Source organism: Oryctolagus cuniculus, chromosome 16 (genome assembly GCF_964237555.1).
Source record: "Oryctolagus cuniculus chromosome 16, mOryCun1.1, whole genome shotgun sequence".
NCBI classification, from domain to species: domain Eukaryota; kingdom Metazoa; phylum Chordata; class Mammalia; order Lagomorpha; family Leporidae; genus Oryctolagus; species Oryctolagus cuniculus.
The window spans coordinates 16,671,813-16,692,189 of record NC_091447.1 but is presented as its reverse complement, the minus strand read 5'-3'; the positions used below and the strand labels follow the sequence as shown (position 1 = coordinate 16,692,189).

At 49.6% G+C, this 20,377-nt stretch overlaps 1 protein-coding gene across 8 annotated transcripts in view; it reads left to right on the top strand.

Annotated features, from left to right (window-relative positions):
• OSBPL3 (oxysterol binding protein like 3) overlaps positions 1–20,377 on the top strand; it is a 202,243-nt gene that overhangs the window by 127,936 nt on the left and 53,930 nt on the right. For 5 of the 8 annotated variants that reach the window (XM_051852838.2, XM_051852836.2, XM_070059669.1 and 2 more), the window contains 4 exons: positions 191–283; positions 1,334–1,490; positions 14,718–14,848; positions 18,083–18,190. In XM_051852838.2, the coding sequence (XP_051708798.2) occupies positions 191–283; positions 1,334–1,490; positions 14,718–14,848; positions 18,083–18,190 (489 nt within the window). The remainder of the gene's footprint in view (positions 1–190; positions 284–1,333; positions 1,491–14,717; positions 14,849–18,082; positions 18,191–20,377) is intronic. The other 3 variants (XM_051852842.2, XM_051852841.2, XM_051852843.2) reach the window with 3 other exon arrangements.

The window sequence follows — 20,377 nt, the reverse complement described above, 5'->3', positions numbered from 1 at the left end:
CTCTCCTGCAAGCGCCCTGCCTGTCCACTCTCTCTCCTCCTCCCCAGTCTTTGACTAACAGTGGGGTGCTGTCTGGTCGGTTGCTTTAGCCAAACTCAAGGGGATGGAGGTGGCCACTTTGCTCTGTGTTTATCCCTGCTGGTTTGGTGGACCTTACTGTCTCTGCTCTCTTTCCCATTTTGAAACGAAGGGTGGCGCTTTTGAAAGTCCCAAAAAGGAAAAGAGATCGCACAGGAGGTGGCGGTCCCGAGCTCTTGGCAAAGATGCTAAAGGAACGCTGCAGGTAACCGCTGCTTCTGCCGACAGACCGCTTGGCGCTTTGTCACCGTGTCCCGGGGCTGTTTGACTCAACTTGGAGCACACAGAAGTGAGGACTCAGTAGTTGTTCTCCCTGGTCCCCCGGGCGGAGACATGGATTCAATCCCTTCCACTCTCTGGGGACTGGAATATGTGTGTTAGCAAGCCCTGGACAGGAGAGAAGATTTTCTAAGGGAAACGTGGCAGGAGGTTGGAGGAACTGCTTGGTTTCTCTGTATGTTTCACCTGCCTGCCCTCTTCCCGGGTTGGGTGGTGTGTGCCTTGTTTGGTGGCTGCTGTGGCCGTGTGCTGTGACCCACCTCTCCTGGGGACGCTACGTGGCCTTGCCATCCCTCAGAGCCCCCAGAACAGAGTCTCTGGGCTCAGGACCTTGTGTAGACTCTCCTTTGCCTCTTACCACCAGTCCATCCCCTGTCCGAGCATCGCTGTGTCATGCTGGGGTCTGTCTTTCCCAATGTGTCTGCTTGGCCTTTGCAAATTACATTGCAGCATCATCAGAATCACAGTCAATTTCAAGGATTTAAGTGAATCATCGAATGTGCTCTTGGATATGTACTCTTTGGTTCAAGGCACTTTATGGGTTGAGGTTAAGTGCTTCTAAAGTACTGAGTATCCCAAGTGCAAATGCCGGGAGTCTCAGGTGCAAATAAAGGAACCGCTCCCAAACTTAGCCGCTACTAACAGCCGGGTACTGGAGGGTGCTTGCCACAGGGAAGGAATTGAGTGCAATTGAGAAAACCCATCAGCTTTAGCTGTCAGTTTCAACCCGCAGTTTTAATGCTTCATCACTTCTGAAAGCATATGAGATTCCTCACGCATTTTCATTTCACAACAACCAAGTGGCTGCAGAAAGGATCTCCCTGAGTTTTTGTTTATTTTTCTTCTTACGAGTCATGACTCGGGAGAAAGACTAACCTGTTCAGGGTTCTGGCTCAGTGCCCCAGTCCCAGAACCAAAGAAGCACTCGAAGCATTCGGGGACTGAAACGCCGTCTCTTGCTTTGGCATCGCTTTAGGTCCCTAAACCCTTTCCTGGCCCCGTAAGGCTGCATTCCTCCAATCCGAATTTGTCAACACTGGATTTTGGAGAAGAGAAGAATTATTCTGATGGCTCGGAAACCTCATCAGAGTTTTCTAAGATGCAAGAAGATCTGTGTCATATTGCACATAAAGGTGAGTGGGCCCTGTTTCTTCCCGTTGTGTCTGATGACACTGGTCCACACACGTCTGGACCTGGGGTGGCCGCACAGAGCATAGCGTGGTGGCTCCTTTTCCACTCTGTAACATTTTGACCACCTGATTTCTATGTATTTCTTTGGTAGTGGAGACTATGTTGGCAAGAGGATTCTTTTTCATTTCTAAAGGAAGGCAGAATGTTAGAGATACAGTCAGCTCTCTGAATCTGTAGGTTCTACATCCACTGATTGAAAATACCAAAAACATGTGGCCGGCGCCTTGGCTCAATGGGCTAATCCTCCACCTAGCGGTGCCGGCACACCGGGTTCTAGTCCCGTTGGGGCTCTGGATTCTGTCCCGGTTGCCCCTCTTCCAGGCCAGCTCTCTGCTGTGGCCAGGGAGTGCAGTGGAGGATGGCCCAGGTGCTTGGGCCCTGCACCCCATGGGAGACCAGGAGAAGCACCTGGCTCCTGCCTTCAGATCAGCGCGGTACGCCGGACACAGGGCGCCAGCCGTGGCGGCCATTGGAGGGTGAACCAACGGCAAAAGGAAGACCTTTCTCTCTGTCTGTCTCTCTCACTGTCCACTCTGCCTGTCAAAAAAAAAAAAAAATACCAAAAACATTGTGCTGGAAGTGCACAGACTGTTTTGCCTGTCCATGCTCCCCAGGCAGTGCAGTAACAATAAAGATTTACATAGCATTCACATTGTATTAGGTAATAAGAGTGATCTAGAGATGGTTTAAAGTGTATGGAGGATATCAGGGCCAGTGTTGTGGCACGGTCAGTTAAACTACTGTTTGTGATACTGGCATCCCATACCAGAGTGCCTGGTTCAAGCCCTGGCTACTCCACTTCTGATGCAGCTCCTGGTTGATGCACGCGGGAAAGTAGCAGATGATGGCCTCAGTGCTTTGGCCCTGCCACCCATTTGGGAAACCAGATAGAATTCATGGCTCCTGTCTGTGAACTGGCCCAGACCTGGCTGTTGCAGCCATTTGAGGAGTGAACCAGCAGATGGAAGATCTCCCTCTCTCTATCAGTCTGCCTTTCAAATAACCAACTAGATAATTAAAAAAAAAAAAAAAAAAAAAAAAAAAAAAAAAAAAAAGTATGTGGAGGGTATGATACCAAGGATGACTGTAGTTCAAGTGCTACCCAATTCCTATGATGCTATCGAGGCATCTGTTGATACTATCTAGAGGGCAGTATGACTTTATGTTCCAGCTAGTTTGTTTTTTAATTTGCCTGTCTAGTAATTACAGTTTGAAGAATCCATTTGCAGACATTAACTTAAAATGTATCAAATAAATATGTTCACTGTAGTAGTGTTTATCATACAAAAAACTAGAAATAGCACTGTGGTTTAAGCCACTGCATGGGATGACTGCATCCCATATCAGGGTGCTGGCTTGAGTCCCAGTGGCTCTGCTTCCAATCCAGCTCCCTGCTAATATGCCTGGGAAGCAATGGATGATGGCTCAGCCATTGCTTGAGTTCCTGTCACTCACATGGCAGATCCAAATGGAGTTCCTGGCTCCTGGTGCAGCTCTGGCTGTTGTGGGCATTTGGGGAGTGAACCTGTGGATAAATGACCTCTTTCTCCCTCTCCCTTGTGTGTGTGTGTGTATGTGTGTGCACGCACACACGTGTATCACTCTGCCTTTCAAATAAATAATCTTTTTTTAAAAATTAGAAACAAGTGTTCAACATCATTAGCCTTTAGGGAAATGCAAATAAAAACTGGATCTCTTAGACCTTGCTTCTGGCCACATAACGTGGTATAGTCACTCTGGAAGGAGTTTGGCATTGTGTAAAACTGCTCATGTATTTACTGTACAACCTAGTGGTTACATTTCTGGACATTTATCCCACCTGAAAAAATGATAAGCAAATGTTAAGAGCAGGTTTATTTGCATTGGCCACAGATGGGAAGCAGCTCCAGTGCCCCTCAGCAGATGAATGGTTAAATCCATACAGTAGAATACTACTCAGCAGTACGCAGGAATGAACTGTTGATGCCTGCAGCAACCTGGAAGAATCTCCAGGACATTACTCTGAGTGAAAATAGCCCGTCTCAGAGGGCTGCGTAGCAGATGGCTCCGTTACCAAAGCACATTCAGCTTGACACAGGTACAGGGGTAGAGAAGAGACAGATGTCCACTGCCTGAGTTAGGAGCAGGGAAGAAGGAAAGGGCAGGAGTTAGGGCATGATTATAAGGAGGGATCTTTGTGGTGCGGGGAAGCTCTGTGTGCTGACTGTGTGTTTACATGTCCACACATGTGGCCGAATGCACGTACACAGGTTAGTGTATTAGCATGTAAATCTGGCAGAATCTGAACAAGATCTATAATGTGAGTTTCCTAGTTTTTCAATTGTACCATTTTTAGGTGAAAGTGTCCCACTGGGAGACACTGGCTGTAGGGTACACAGGACTTCTTTGTTCTGATTTTGCAGCTTTCTATGAGCTTATGATAATTTCAAAGTAAAAAGTTTTTTAAAAAATTAGAAGGTCTGGCCCTGTGGCGCAGCAGATTAAGGCCCTAATCTGCAGTGTTGGCATCCCATGTGGGCACCCGTTCGAGTCCCGGCTGCTCCTCTTCCAGTCCAGCTCTCTGCTATGGCCTGGGAAAGCAGTAGAAGATGGTCCAAGTGCTTGGGCCCCTGCACCCACATGGGAGACCCAGAAGAAGCTCCTGGCTGCTGGCTTCAGCCTGGCCCCTGTGGCTTTCTGGAAAGTGAACCAATGGGTGGAAGACCTCTCTCTACCTCTCTGTAATTCTGTCTTTCAAAATAAAGAAAATAAACCTTTTTAAAAAAGTTAGAAATAATCTAAATACCCAGTAATAGGGGATTGGGTTGTGTTAAATGCAATATAGTCGTATAGTAGAATACTCAGTCCAAATAATAGTAGTAGCTGCCTCATATTGAGCAGGCAACTGTGTTGGGTGTGTGCTAAATTCATTAAATGCATTGTTTGCTTTACTTCTGGCAGCCATGCGTGGAGTCGATATTGTTGTTATCTCCGTGGCATAGGTGAGAACTGAGGCCTGGGAAGCTAAGAACTCCTGAGAGTCAGATGGTTTCAAGGCAGCCAGCCTGAGGCTTGAGTCCTAGCCTGCTGATCGCGAGTCTGTACTCCTCGCTTGGCTCCACTGCCCTTGGAGATGGGATGGCCAGGGGATGCCATTTCCACATATTCATATATATATTTATAAAAATGTAAGGTTATAAAATAATGGGATAGGCCCGATCCCATTTTGTGGGAAAAATAAAATACTTTCGGCATGTGTAGGCATACTGCAATGTCGGGAGGACCTGCACCAGTGCGTCGGTGATGGAGGCTGGGTGATGAGGACTTTCCGTCTCTCCACTACCCTTTTTTTCTATTCCGTGTTCATATACTGGTTGTTTTCCTTAATGAGAAAGTGGATTAAAAGGTGTTCAGTGGGACGGAAGTGCTTGCGGCCAAGGAGGAGATGCCTTCCTCTCTCTGGCCCACGTTTTTCTTCCCTCTCATTACCGATTCCTTCCGCTCTCTCTTCCCTCAGCCTGCAGAGTTGGGGCCTGTTGGTTAGGAGGGTGGTTAGAAGGAAACCTTGTCGCACTTCTCACATGTTCCACCTGAGCCTCTTGTCCTCGCTGCCCATGGCTTTCCTGCAATGTGCTGTGAGATGAGAGGTGCGCCCTGGCCCACGCTCCGCATGTGCCCCCTTGGGCCTGCTCTGGCGTGGAGTCGGGTGCAATGAGGACTCTCTAGCTTTTGTGGGAGGAAGTTTCTGTGCAGCACCGTGACTTTTAATAGCACGAGCTGGCTTGTTTGGCAATGAGAAGCCATGCCTTCCTGCCAACACAAGTGTGCTGGATGCAGGTGCCTCAGCAGGACACAGGTTGCTCTGTTGAGTGGATCCATGGATCCTGTCCCAGAGGAACTCTCTGGCTTCTTGGAAGTCTAGAAGGGGCCCAGCCGGCTGTTCTGTCTCTCGGGTCTTGTGTGTGTAAAACAGCTGGTGGCAGAGCTGCCACCTCCCTAGACTCGGTCAAGGTTTGTGCTCTGAGAAATATCCAAGTGCAGACAGTGACTTCCACATGGAGGCCAACAATTCAGGCCTGTGGTTGTAGAAGGCGATGTGCAGAGAGGGGCACTTCTTCCCTCGACGGTCAGGGAGTGTCTTCTACAGCTGTCACTCAGGGCCACAGCTGGGCCCCGGGGCCATGACCTTGGCGTGCTTTCTCACTTTGATATGTTCGGATTTTTTTTTTTTTTTTTTTGATAGGCAGAGTGGACAGTGAGAGAGAGAGACAGAGAGAGAAAGGTCTTCCTTTGCCGTTGGTTCACCCTCCAATGGCCGCCGCTGCAGCCGGCGCACCGCGCTGATCCGATGGCAGGAGCCAGGATCCAGGTGCTTTTCCTGGTCTCCCATGGGGTGCAGGGCCCAAGCACCTGGGCCATCCTCCACTGCACTCCCTGGCCATAGCAGAGAGCTGGCCTGGAAGAGGGGCAACCGGGACAGAATCCGGCGCCCCGACCGGGACTAGAACCCGGTGTGCCGGCGCCGCAAGGTGGAGGATTAGCCTATTGAGCCACGGCGCCGGCTAATATGTTCGGATTTGTTCCGATTCAGACCCTCTCCTCCTGTGTAAGCCTTGTTTGGTCACAGACAGTGTCTGTTGTGCTTCCCCCACTGCGTCACTGTTCCATTGCTGGAATATTCCAGAACTGCTGGATGCGAGGCGAGAGTGCCACAGGTGTAACATGTTCTGTGCAACCTTCGGCTTGCTAATGGCAGCTGATTTCTCCTGGTTTTGTAGATCAGGTGGTGGCTGATGATCAACACCTCCCCTAGTTTTTAGAGTCCTCAGTAGGGTGGTCATCGTGCTGCAGTGGGATCATCTGCCACCACCAATGCCTACGTCTCATATTGGAGTCCTGGCTTGGCTCTGTTTCCGATCCAGCTCCCTGCGAATGCACCCGGGAAGCAGCAGAACATGGCTCAACTTGAGCCCCCAGCACCCATGTGAGAAACCCATTCCAGGCTTCAGCCTGGCCCAGTCCCGGCTGCTACAGCCAAGTGGGGAGTAAACCAATGGATGCAAAAAGATACCTCTGTCTCTCTTCTCTCTCCTCACCCTCTCTGTTCCCTCCCTCTCTGTCACTCTGCCTTTCAAATACATAAATACATCTTTAAACAATAGTAAAATTCCTTGTTAATATAGACTGTAGATTCGATTTTAATGGCAAAGCATTGAACTAATTCTTGTGGATTCGTGTTTCTGGCTTTGTGTGGAACTGACTCCCACAAAAACAAGCAATGAATGAGGTTGTAAATCCTGGAAGTTGTCAGTCATTTTCGTTGTATATATCAACTTTTGCGTTTCCCGAAACGTATCTTGCAGAACACTTTACCCACAAAATGCTTTAAAAAGGAACAAAGCAAGAATGTAATGCTATGACATGTTTGGAAGATACTGCTTCTGGTTCCCTTTGGATTTCCACAGGAAGCAGCAAATAGTAGAGGCTCTGAGAAGTCCTAGAGCAAAGAAACTGGGTAGTGTTGCCTCAGTGATTTCCGGGGTTACTTGGGAAACCTTCCGCCCTGACAGTTAACATCCTGGATGGCAGTCACTGAGAAGCACCCTAAAGACTTGGGGAGCTGGCCGTCCACAACGGTGGGGTAACCATGCCTGCTGCTGCCCAGCTGTGGGACTCTGACTTCACTGCTTAGCCCCTCTGGTCCTCCTTTGCCTCCAGTGTCCAGTGTCCTGACGGTCGCCCCGACTTCTGGCTCTCACGTCCTGCAGTTAGCTCCCATGGCTGAGCGGTCCTGCACAGAACAGAGACTCCCTCCTGTGGCTTGTTGCTGCCAGAGCTTTCGTGGGAATGTTCTGTCAGCGGCAGAGGCAGCAGTGACCGGAGCTGGTGAGCAGGGTGAGGGTAGCAAAGGCAGGCAAGGGTAGGGCCAGGGTCAGAGCCCAGCTGGGACTTGAAATCAGGCACTGCAGTTGTCCCAACTGATGTCTTAACTCTGTGCCAAATACCCTCCCCTGGGCTGGTGAATCTCTAAAGGCTGGGATTGAGCAGAGCCTGATCAGCTCCAGTGCAGGCCTGTGGTTGGTCCGCAGTGCTCATGGCCTTTGGCCTTTGTTGTTGTTGTTGTTGTTGTTTAAATATTTATTTATTTATTTATCTGAAAGAGTTACACAGAGAGAGGGAGATCTTCCATCCGATGGTTCACTTCCCAAATGGCCGCGGTGGCTGGAACGAGGCCTCTCTGAAGCCAGGAGCCAGGAACTTCTTCTAGGGCTCCCATGTGGGTGCAGGGGCCCAAGTGCTTTCCCAGGCCACAGCAGAGAGCTGGATCGGAAGTGGAGCAGCTGGGACTAGAACTGGAGCCCATATGGGATGCTGGCACTGCAGGTGAAAAGCTTAGCCTACTACACCACAGCGCTGGCCCTGGCCGCTGTGTTCATTTCAAGGTGCTATGATGGCAAAGTGGGCTGTGCCCCATGTGGGTTCCAGGGATAGATGGGGGGTTGCTTTGTTTGATCAGGAAGCTTCTGTGAAGAGTCTCCAGATAGAGCCTAGAGTTAGGATGTTAATTCTGAAGTCACCACTGAATTCTGAATCTTGAAGAACAGGCTCATCTTGTAGGGTTGGTTAATCTTCAGTAAGGAGCTGACTTCAGTAAGGAGAGGACAGAGGAACTGCAAGCTGGGGGAGGGGGCTGGGGCCTGATAAAGTCTACACCAGAGACATGAGGGGTGGGGGCTCGGCCTCACGCTGAGCACTTGGGTACATGTGCAGTGCCAGCAGGTAAGGAGGAGCACTTGGTGAAATTACCTAATGCACCTCAGTCAGTCTGGATGGAATCGGGGTTAGAAAGTATTCAAAATCAGAGGCATCCTGTGAGGTTCGAAACTGGGGCAGATTCCGGAAGATCAGATCATTCCAGGCAGTTTAGAAATGTTCAAGGGCCAGCGCTGTGGCATAGCAGGTAAAGCTGCTGCCTGCAGTGCCTGCATCCCATATGGGCCCTGGTTCGAGTCCCAGCTGCTCCACTTCCGATCCAGCTCTCTGCTATGGCAGTAGAAGATGACCCAAGTCCTTGGTCCTCTGTGCCCATGTGGGAGACCCAGAAGAAGTTCCTGGTTCCTGGCTTTGGATTGGCACAGCTCCAGCCATTGTGGCCAATTGGGGAGTGAACCAGTGGATGGAAGACACTCACACACTCTTTCTCTCTCTCTATCTGCCTCTCCTCCTTCTCTGTGCAACTCTAACTTTCAAATAAAATAAATAAATCTTTAAAATGAGTCAGCATTATAAAAATGCACAGAAAATGTGGTTTCCATGAAAAAGGAAAGAAAAATGAGTCCTACTGTGTGTTTAGTACCGTATGATAGTACACAGGGACTTCACAAAGCTCGTGGGAGATGAGATGACAAGATAAGTTCAGGGCAGGCATTTGGTGCAGCAGTTAGACATCACTTGGGATGCCCATCTCCCATAGCAGAGCCCAGCTCTGCTTGCAATTATAGCTTCCTGCTGATGTGCACCCGGGGTGGCAGCAGCTTGGGTCCCTGCCACCCATGTGGGAGACCCGGTTTGAGTTCTGGTCTCCTGGCTTTAGCCTGGTTCATACTTGGCTGTTGCAGACAGAAGATTCTCTTGCTCTCCCTCTCCCCCTCTCTCTCTAGTATTTCAATAAAATACATACATACATATGTTTTTGGAAAGAGATAAATTTGGACAACAAACAAAATTGAACCCCACGCATAGTTTGTGCATTAAAATGTTCAAAGAAAATGTGTATTTTGCTTCAAAATTTTTGGAACCAAAATAAAATTTTACTCCATTTTCCATGAGCTTTTTGAAGTAGCCATGGATGTTTTCTCATTGTTTCCTGTCGACTTTATCTGTATATGCAGATACGGAAGCAGATTTATTCCAAATCTGAATGGCAGGTCGGTGCCGTGGCTCACTAGGCTAATCCTCCGCCTGTGGCACCGGCACCCCGGGTTCTAGTCCCGGTCGGGGCGCCGGATTCTGTCCCGGTTGCCCCTCTTTCTGTCCAGCTCTCTGCTGTGGCCCGGGAGTGCAGTGGAGGATGGCCCAAGTCCTTGGGCCCTGCACCCACATGGGAGACCAGGAGAAGCACCTGGCTCCAGGCTTCAAATCAGTGGGGTGCGCCAGCCACAGCGGCCATTGGGGGGTGAACCAACGGAAAAAGGAAGACCTTTCTCTCTGTCTCTCTCTTTCATTGTCCACTCTGCCTGTCAAAACAAAGTTTCCAATCTGAATGGCAATGAAGTGTAGCAGTGGTAGCAGCAGGACTCCCCCTGCAGCTCTGCATCCCCGAAGGGGCAGTCCCGTGGCATTCATGGCCACGTCCCTCGAGGCCTTGACTTTGTAGATGCTGAGGAGCTGCTGAAGCCAGAGCTCAGGTCAGTTAAGACTCCAGTGGTCCTTCAGGCTTCACTGTTGCCACCCTCCCAGTGGGTCCCCGTGACACCCTCACTGTCCCAACTCAGCAACGGTGCATTACAGAGCCTGTAGAAAGGGGAAAGGTCGAGACCACCGAGAGTCAATTGTTTCAGGCTTGTGGTGTTCCATTCTGTGGATGCAAATTAAGGTGGTTTTTGTTTGTTTGTTTGTTTGTTTTTTGGTAGTCAGCCCATGTCCTACACTCACAATGCAGCAAGAGGGTCTGTGGAGGGGCTGAGGACAGTGTGGGCGCGAGAGGAGTAAGCGGAGGTGCCCTCGTTGCCTTCCGATGAACATCTCATGAGAGAGGAGATGATTCTGGTTGGCCTTGAGGGGACAGGGAGGCAGCTGATGTCTTGGCAACAGGAAGGACCGAGTACGTCCCAGGCAGAGCGTCCTGCCGCGGGAGCAGGCGTGTACTGTGGGAAGGCTGTGCTGGGAGCCTGGTGAGGGAGCCGGCCACGCCGTAGGGCAGGTGCGGCGGTGCCTCTGAGGCTCTCTCTGGCTCTGAGTGTAGAAGCTCATCAGACATCCACAAGCCTGATACACTCATCTGGATCTTGTACTTTTTTAGAAAGTTTTATTTATTTGGAAGAGAGGGAGAGAGACAGGTAGACAGGCAGAGACAGACAGATCTTCCATCTGCTGGTTCACTCTCCAAATGCCTTCAACAGCCAGAGTGGGCCAGGCCAAAGCTGGGAGCCAGGAACTCCATCCAGGCCTCCTGTGTGGATGGCAGGCACCCAACTACTTGAGTCATAAACTGGTACCTCCCAGGGTATGCATTAGAAGAAAGCCTGAATCAGAAACAGAACAAGGACCCAAACTCAGAATCTCTGATGTGGCATGCTGGCATCCCAGGCAACATTGTAAAAACTAACACCAGGTGCCCGCCCCATTGTAACTTTTGTATTTATCTCTGATGAACTTAGAATCATGTTAGAAAAAAAGTAACACTGCTGTCACAGAGCTTAACGCCTAACTTCTGGAGCCCTGTGCCTTTAACAATTCCTGTCTCCCCTGAGCACCCTCTGACAGTGGCTCTGTGGGCGCTGGATCACTAGGTGGCTGGGAGTGACAGTCGTAGTGCCTGTCCTCTGTGGTCGTTGGAGAAACGTAGTGCCTGGGGAACTGGTTCTGTGACCTGTCAGCCAGACGCACCGTGGAGGGGGAGTGTTACCCCTTCCAATGAAGCGTCCCTGTGCAGGCATTTCGTTCTGCTGATTTCATACCCGCCTCAGTCTGCTCAGCTATGCATTTTGAAACAAACTGTATATTTCCAGCCAGTTTTAAAATTTCAGTAGAAATCTTCAGTGTGGTTGAAAGCCAGCGGAATTCATCTGGGGCAACGGCGGCCAGCTGAGCACTGTGTGTATTTTGTTTGGAGCAATAAACAGACAGGGAAGTAGCCGCCCCCGGAGCCCGCAGAGGTGGCTGTGGTGAGCCTGTGCTGGGGGCTGGGTTTGGCCGCTGGTGCTTGTCTAAAAAGCGAGTTCACTGCACACCTCGCTGCTCTCCCTGAGTCTGTTCTGCTCAACAGATTCTGGCCAGTCCCTCGTTCACGGACCCTCTGTCCCATGTGCACCTAATTACAAGTGCAGTCCTAAAGCGTTGACTCAGAGCTGGCATCCAGATCTCAACAGACCACAGTCCCCATTGCTCTCGTCCTCATGTAGCTCTCACCACCCTCGTCATGAATGTGGGAACGTTCATTGTGTGGTACACGCCGCACACTGGGTTCAGGGCTTTCCCTGGAGCATCTTCTTGAATCCTTGTCCCCATCATGCATGAACCCTATAGATCAAATAGCTCAGAAGTACGTGCTCTCATTATCCTCACCTGTGAACGAGGTGCTGGGCTTTAAGCAGCCACGTACTTGTTCAAGGTCATGGTGTGCATAACTGATGGAGCAGGCAAACCTGGTGCTGATGGTGGAGCCCCGAGTATTGGTCCCTTTGCTGCGCTCCTCTTTGTCTTCTGTTGACTGAATCAGCACTGTGTGTGTGTGTGTGTGTGTGTGTATGTGTGTGTGTGTGTGTGTGTGAGAGAGAGAGAGAGAGAGAGAGAGAGTGTGTGAGAGAGAGAGAGAGAGATGAGGGCTGTGACTTTGTGAGGATGCTGTAGGGCCATCACTAAATGCCACAACCTCAGACAAGTGCAGTGACAGCGTAGAGAGGTCCAGCCATCTTCCTGGCTGTTAAGTGAAGGAAATAAGTCAATAACACGCATTTAGTTTCTGTGCTACTGCCTAGGCCACCCTGAGATACTAACGCTTCTAAAAAGGAGAGCCTTTGGAATTCAGTCACACGCCAGGTCATTTGAGAAGAGGTCTGTCTCAGGCTCTTCCTTCTCCCTGTCTTCTGAAACAAATACCATACAGGAGACTGGAAAGATGATACTCACACGGGATATCCACAGTCAGTCATTTAGATGGCAGTGTTCTCCTTTCTAGCAGGTAACACATAATGCAATCAAACCCTGATGAGTTTTTGGCCTTATGTGTTAATGTGTTTTAGAATTTCCAGTTAGGCACTTGGATACCTGACAGTACTAAGCTCTCATTACCCCTGAATGCTTGCTCAAGGTCAGGACAGCTGAATGCCGGGATGAGGTAGGGGATTCTGGTTCTGCAGTTGGACGAGCTAACAAAGAGGGCAGGCAGCACCTTCTTTTGAAATAATTTCAAACTTAGAGAAAAGTTGGAGGAATAATATCAAAATTCATTATTTTTAATATTTTGCCACATTTATTTATTTGAAAGGCAGAGTTACAGAGGGAGAGAGAAAGACCTTGCATCTGGTGGTTTACTTCCCAAATGGCAGCAGCAGCCAGGTCTGGGCCTGGCCAAAGCCAGGAGCCCGGAGCTTCTTCCAGATCTCCCATGTGGGTGCAAGCACTTGGGCCATCCTCCACTGCTTTCCTGGGAGCATTAGCAGGGAGCTGGATCAGAAGTGGAGCAGCTGGGTCTTGAACTGGTGCCCGTGGGATGCCAGCACTGCAAACAGCAGCTTTATCTGCTACGTCACAACACTGGCTCCATATTTTATTTTTTAAGGTTTATTTATTTATTTGAAAGTCAGAGTTTCAGAGGGGGAGTCCTTCCATCTGCTGGTTCACTCCCCAGTTGGCTGCAATGGCCAGAACTGTGCCAGGAACCAGGATCTTCTTCTGGTTCTTCCACATGAGTACAGGGGCCCAAGGACTTGGGCCATCTTCTACTGCTTTCCCAGGCCACAGCAGAGAGCTGGGTCAGAAGTAGAGCAGCCAGGACTTGAACTAGCACCCATATGGGATGCCGGCACTACAGGTGGCAGCTTTACCCACTATGCCACAGCACTGGCCCTGATGCCATTGTTTTTTAAAGATTTCTTTTATTTAGTTGAAAGGCAAAGTTACAGAGAAAGAGGGAGAGACATGGCAAAGAAAGATATCTTCTATCCACTGGTTCACTCCTAAAATGGCCACATCGGCCATGGCTGGGCCCCCCGAAGTTAGGAGTCAGGAACTCCATCTGAGTTTCTCCCATGGGTTGCAGGGAGCCACGTACTCAGGCCATCTTCCCCTGCTTTCCCAGGTGCATTAGCAGGGAGCTGGATAGCAAGCGGGTAGGGATGCCATCATTGCAGGCGGCTGCTTAACCTTCTGTGCTACAACAGTGGCCCCCGTCATGTCATTTTGTATGGCTTAATTCTTTATTTCTAACAAGGGATATTCTTTTATATAACACAGTATGGTTATCCAGTTCAGGAAACAATTGAAGCAATACTCTCATCTCTTCTACTTTCCACATTCCAATGTTGCCAATGGTGCTAATAATGTCTTTAATACCCTTTCCCCTTGAGTATGGGATCTGGTCCATGACCACACCCTGCAGTGGCCGGTTATGCTTTTTAGCTGCCTTTCATTGGGACCAATTCCTCAGCTGATGCTTTTGAAGAATACAGGCCAATATAAAAAACAAAAAACAAACAAAAAACAAAACAGAAGGCTCCTCATCTTGGCTTGTCTGCGTATCCCAGGGCAGATGTGCAGAGAAGCGACTGTGCCTTTTCCAGGGCATCACACCCGAGAGCACACAGAGTCCATCTGACCCTCACTTGTAATTAATTCTGAGCCCCTGGTTAAGGTGCTGTGTAGGTTTCTGGCTGCATTACTATTAGCATTTTTCAGCTAATAGCCAATAATTTTATTCTTAATCATTTCCAGTCTCTGGGGACATAAAGCAAACCAAATGCTGATCATTGAGAGTGCAGAGCATATTCCAAGTATCAAACCATCTTGATGACAGGTTGTAAAATCGTGGGCTGTCAGAGTGCATGGGGGCCTTAGAATTGCCACATGCATGTGCATACGTTTGTTAATTTTAGTAGACTTTATTTTTTGAGCAGTTTTGGGTCCACAGCAGAATTGAGCAGGCAATCCAGAGGTTCCCATCAATCCCTCAACTCCTTGCAGGTGCAGCCTCCACTACCAAGCACCTCACACCAAGGCGGTGCATCTGGTACAGTACATGAAGCTACAGGGACACATCTGTCCCACCCCAAGCCCATAGTTTATGTCAGGGTGAACTCTGGGTGCTGTGCCTTGCAGTGTCTTTTTGTAAGTCAATGTGGAGCGTACATTTGCTGCATTCAGAATATTCAAGGCTGTCACTTTGCTAAATGCCATGAGAAGTGCAGTTTTCTGTGTTCTGTTATAAATTATGCCTCTTATTGCTTTGTGTAATGATTGTATCTTTATAGTTTACTTCACTTTAAGGTCAGCTTTTAATACCATATCAGCGGAGAGAGAGAAACTGAGGCAGCTGATGGATCATGATGCCTCGCCCTCCCCTTCTGCTCAGGTCCTCGGTCTGAAGCACGCCCTGTCATCCGTAAGTTACATGTCTGTGTCACGCAAATGCCTGGAAATGTATCCAGCACATGAAGCTTTTATATTTTCCATATCAGCAGTTGTGTTAGAAATGCATGAGAAACCAAACAAATGATCCAAAGAATATTCCAGTCTTTCATAGGATCTGGTTACCAAAAGCACCAAAACCCAGCCTACTCTGAATCTCAGTACCTAGTATTTTGTCAACTGTTAAATTCTATAAGTTTGGTTTTCTCTGATTCATCTCAATTTTTCCATTCCTATCAGACTTGTGTGGGGTGTTTGTGTGTTTGTCTTACAGGCTTTTGTTTGTTAACATTCACAAAATCTGACAGTTGGGAAGCAGTTTTGTGGCCCTGAGACCCCACACGCCATAGACTGACCTAACAGATGCCAGGTGGCCCAGCAAAGCTCCCATTCATACTCTTAGCTGCTCTCCTGCAAAGCAGTGAGCCAGCTGAGGGCTCCTTCAAGGGCAGGGACGTTATTCCATCTGTTAAGACAGTGCAAAGCGTCTAGAGCAGAGTCACAGGCAGGTGTCTGTCAGGTTAGTCTTGTGTCTGCAACAGCAGGAAAACCACTGTCGATGCCTTCATGATCTGCACTTAGCCTTTCTCTCGCACGCTCTGTCTCCCCTCCTCATCAGCTTCGATTCATTCATCAGAATAGTCGGGCTCCATTAAGGAGATTGTCCTTCTGCTGTTGAAATAGCTGAAGTTATCTGATTATTCACTCTGTTGAGAAGCTAGAAAAGTTTAGAAGCACCGTACTTCCTGTGTGTAGTCTTTGTTTATACTTTGGAATTCCTATTTTGAAAAAAGAGTGTGTGTGCATGCGAAATTGCCACCAGAAGCAAAACTGAATTTTCTATTTCAGATCAGGTAGGAGATGAGTTGTAGAATCTTGTTCCCAGAAACAAAGACAGACATGGGAGATCTAGAAAAAAATGTCCATGTATATTTTCTATTCATTATGTCGCTGAGACAAGTAATTCTCTTGGTATAAAGTTAGTGGTAACTCTTTTACCAGTGGCACATATGATTGTTGTACAATGTTTAAGGACTGCTCACTCAGTGAAGCATTCTAAGCATGCTACCTTTGAAAGAAAAATTAAAAACAATGTTAAGAATTGAACAAGAGGGGCCGGTGCCATGGTACAGTAGGGTAATCCTCCACCTGGAGCACCAGCATCCCTCGTGGGTGCAGTTCTAGTCCCAGCTGCTCCACTTCCAGTCCAGCTCTCTGCTGTGGCCTGGGAAGACAGTGGAAGATGGCCCAAGTCCTTGGTCCCTGTACCCATGTGGGAGACCAGGAGGAAGCACCTGGCTCCTGGCTTCGGATTGGTGCAGCTCCAGCCATTGCGGCCATTTGGAGAGTGAACCAACTGAGGGAAGACCTTTCTCTCTGTTTCTCCCTCTCTCCCTCTCACTGTCTATAACTCTAACTCTCAAATAAAATAAATAAAATCTTTAAAAAAAAAAAAGAATTGAACAAGATAGAGTCTTAATGTTGTCTCCTGGTCTGAGATAGAGAAACCCCTTTGGATTGTGGTGGACCATAGGCTACACACCAGGCACTACTTTGGTTCGAGAACAGCAAAGTGTTTGGGTTTCTAAGCTTATTTCTGGGTGGTCCAGTGCACGTCTTACTGTTCCCATTAGGCTGGCTTTCAGTGCACTTGGGAGATGCCTCCACTGGGCTTCCCAAAGACATTCGTTTCTCCATGACCGACCGTCCCCTCCCTGCCCTCTTCCCAGGGAGGTGTGCGCTCACCTGTTGATCTGCTCGTGTGCCCATTGAAGTATCTTGGGCCAGCGTTGTTCTCACCTTTGCTGAAGAACTCATTCTCACCCAGGTTGATAATTTTGGATTTGTATGATGGAACAGAAGGGTTTTTCCCACCCCTCCTCTTTTGGGGGGTGGGTCTTGGATTCCTAGTTAGATTCAACTTTGCTTTTTAAAAATAAAATGTTTAGAGTCCTCTGAGAATGATATATTGATGCTGTATAGATATAGTGACATCTTGGTGTAACACACACACGCACACCAATGATACATAGATGACATATTGATATAGTGACATCTTGGTATATTTCTTTCTTCTGCCTGTGCTTTACAAAGGAAAGAGAAGCTACTAACATAGTGCAGTTTTCAAGCTCTGCCAAGATTCCAGCCCCTGTACCCGTGGCGTCCTGGCCGAGAGAAAGTGAATGTCCCAGAGAGGTTGTCATGTGTGGGCTCCGTGGTCACTGTTTCCTAAGCAATCCTTGCAGGCTTTCACATAACCCCTCCTCTTTCTGTGGGCACCCAAACCAAAGCTTCCGCCACTGCTGGAGATGCGGGCGGTGGACGAAGCAAGACCCAGTCCTTTGATGGCAAAGCCTGACTTTTAGGACGTCAGGAAGACAGACAGGGTGGACCTCCATGCAGGCCCCTGGGGAGCTCACTCTGGGAGTGTCTGGGGGACCCCTCAGGGTACCTTGTCCCCTGAGAAGACAGACCACTGGGGGCCTGTGGGCTGCGAAGGAAACCTTTGACCTTTGGCCAGGCCTTTCCTTGTCGAAGGGGCTGAGGAACGGGCCCTGTGCAGGGGAACACGAAGCAGGCCTGGGGTGGCACTGTGGATGCTCACATCTCACGTCCGACCATTGCCATTGCCAGGGCTATGGTCCTTAAGTCCTTGTACAGGTAAGTGAAGTGCCATTTGTAATCTGGTTTTAAAAAGCAGTAGCCTTAATCCTAAAGAATGAGTGAAATAACCCGCCTCTATTGGAATAAAGCAAAGCTGGTCTCCCACAAAGTTTTGCTTCTCAGCAGGGTCTGATTCTTCTCACAAGGGTCTGATTCCACTGGTGTGACCATTAAATCACATTGAAATTGGCCCAGTTGTAGGAGCAGGGGCCATTGTTCTCAAGGAGGAGGGAACAGAGAGTGGAAGTCTCAGAGGAGGAGGAGACGCTGGGAGACCCTGTGCAGGGGCTGGTGTGGCCCATGCCTGCCTGCCCTGTCTGGAGGGAGGACCCCTCTCCCTGCCCTCCACCACAAAGTTTCGTGTCGGTTCCTCACGGGCAGCTCAACTCCCAACCCCTGTGCCTGCATTCAAGGGGGCGCCACTGCATCCCCGGGAGGTTTCCTGGGCTCTCAGGGACCTCCTGGCTGGGCCCACTGCTGTGCATCTCTGCAGCATCCACTCATTAATGGAGCCCACTATTTTTTTTTTTTTAACATGTTCCAGGCCCTAGCACAAAACACAGAACTTAAAGAACGCTTACGCAGAATCCATGCCGAGTCTCTGCTCCTCGAGCCCCCCGCCGGTGCCACATCCGGTGACAGCCTGGCAGAGGTGGGTAGGTTTCCCCGGGCTGGTGACATCTCTGCCGCGGCCACCCCTGCCTCATGCCTGGCTCTCGGGATTCCAAAGCCTTCTTGAGCCCCTGCCGCCAATCGCACTTGACAGCTGCTCTTGTCTTGCTTTGGCCTGCTTTCACCTCATGGCGTCCTAAACATCACCCCTTGCAGAGGGGCCTCCAGGGGGTGACAGGTGCTTTCAACCCCCACCCTCCCTGCCCTGTTCTCCGTGGCTTTTCCCTTCCCACTGGTGCCTCTCTCTGTACATTCTCAGGGCAAGCACTGCCTTGTGGCTATAGCAGCTCTGTTGGTTCTTCTGAAGGTCGGGGGTGCGTTTCGAATGAGAAAGAGAGAGACGCAGGTGCATGCCGCCACAAATAAGTCAGAAGGGCACATGTGTATCTCTGGCTGCCTCCAATGCGCCAGATGTTTCAGGAACCAATTTATTAGACTGAGTGCATTAAAAAACAAGGCAAGGGAGGTAAGAAACACAGCACATATGTGTATGGAAATTTTTTTAGAGAAGCTTCCGATGTTTCGATATTTTCTTATAATCCTCCTTCCTTTCCAGGAAAACGAGCCCCTCCCAGCCTCCTTCCCACTTTGGGAAGCTGTTGAGTGGGGCACTGAAGTCAGTAGAGACCCCAGGTGGCTGCTCCAGATGAAGTACAGACAGTGCCTCCTGCTGATGGCCCCTCTGCCTGGCAGGGGGTGGGAGGGGGGATGGGGTGGGTTGCCCCGTCTCTGCAGGGAGTCTCTGGTTTAGTATACTTATACGGCCGTGGCAGTGATGGACTAGGGAATTCTACAGACCCATTGTCCCCAGAGACAATAGAACCCAGACCCAAACAGCCACCGTGCAGGATTGAGCGCCCTAATGTGACAGGTGGCCTCTGCTTTAGACCTAGGCAAAGACAAGTGCTCACCAGGCGAGCCCCGCTTTGAACGTGCACCTCATGGGCCAGCACCGGGCTGGTCTTGGCCACGAGTGGCCTCCCTCAGGGCTGTTAGCTGCCAGGCCTTTCTCTGGTTTCATGCGTGTTTCCTGAGAGTGCTTGCCTTTTCAATGCCATGGCCACAAGAATCGCATTTATCCACAGAGCAAAGAGTTAGATAAGCTTTACTTGAGGCTTGTTGAATTCATGCTCAGCGTGTATATTTGGGGCTTTGTGTATCTTGGGAAGAAGTCCAGAATCACAGCCCTTTTAAAATGCGTATGTTTAACCTGATCTCAAAAGAGACAGTGTCCTTGAGGGGTGGCAGCCACACCCCTCAAACTCCCACCTCCCAAAGCGGCCTCCTGGAGACTTGAACCAGGGATGCCCTTGTCTCGTTCCCTCTCTGGGAGACTCTGCATCCCGTGTTTTATCCTTGTTGCCACCGAGTGACTCACGCTGACTTTCCCGGCAGAGGAAAAGCTGTTGGTATCTCCAGGAAATGGTACCGGAGTCGGTGGAAATGGCTGCCCACACGGAAAACTCCTGTCCGTGTTTGTGGTGACTCCCAGGCACTTTGAATGGTACTCTGCTGGGTAGTGCCAGCCCCTGCCCTGTGGTCAGGGTGAGGTCCCCGTTTCGAGGACCTCTTGCTGTCTTTGCTTACTTCCTGTTACCTCTTTTTAGCTGCACAAATGACCCACCTTTGGTGTCAGGCCTGACCACTTGAATTTTTTACAAAATGTTTTTTATTATTATTTATTTATTTGAAAGACAGAGTTCAGAGAATCAGAAGCAGCGAGAGAGAGAGAGAGAGAGAGAGAGCGCGCTGCAATGGCCGGAGCTGGGCTGATCCAAAGCTAGGAACCAGGAGCTTCTTCTGGGTCTCCCACATGGGTACAGGGGCCCAAGCACTTGGTCCATCTTCTGCTGCTTTCCCAGGCCGTAACAGAGAGCTGGATCAGAAGTGGAGCAGCCGAGACTCAAACCAGTGCCCATACGGGGATGCTGGTGTTGTAGTTGGCGGCTTTACCCGCTATGCCACAGTGTCGGCCTCCACTTAAATTCCTAAACATCCCCCTTCCAGGGTGGGCATTTGACTCGGTGAATGTAACACTGGTTGAGATGCCTGCATCCATTTTGGAGTACTTGGGTTCCAGTTCAGACTCCACTCCTGTTTCCAGCTTCCTGCTACCATGCACCCTTGGAGACAACCAGTGATGGCTCAAGTACTCGGGCCCCTGCTG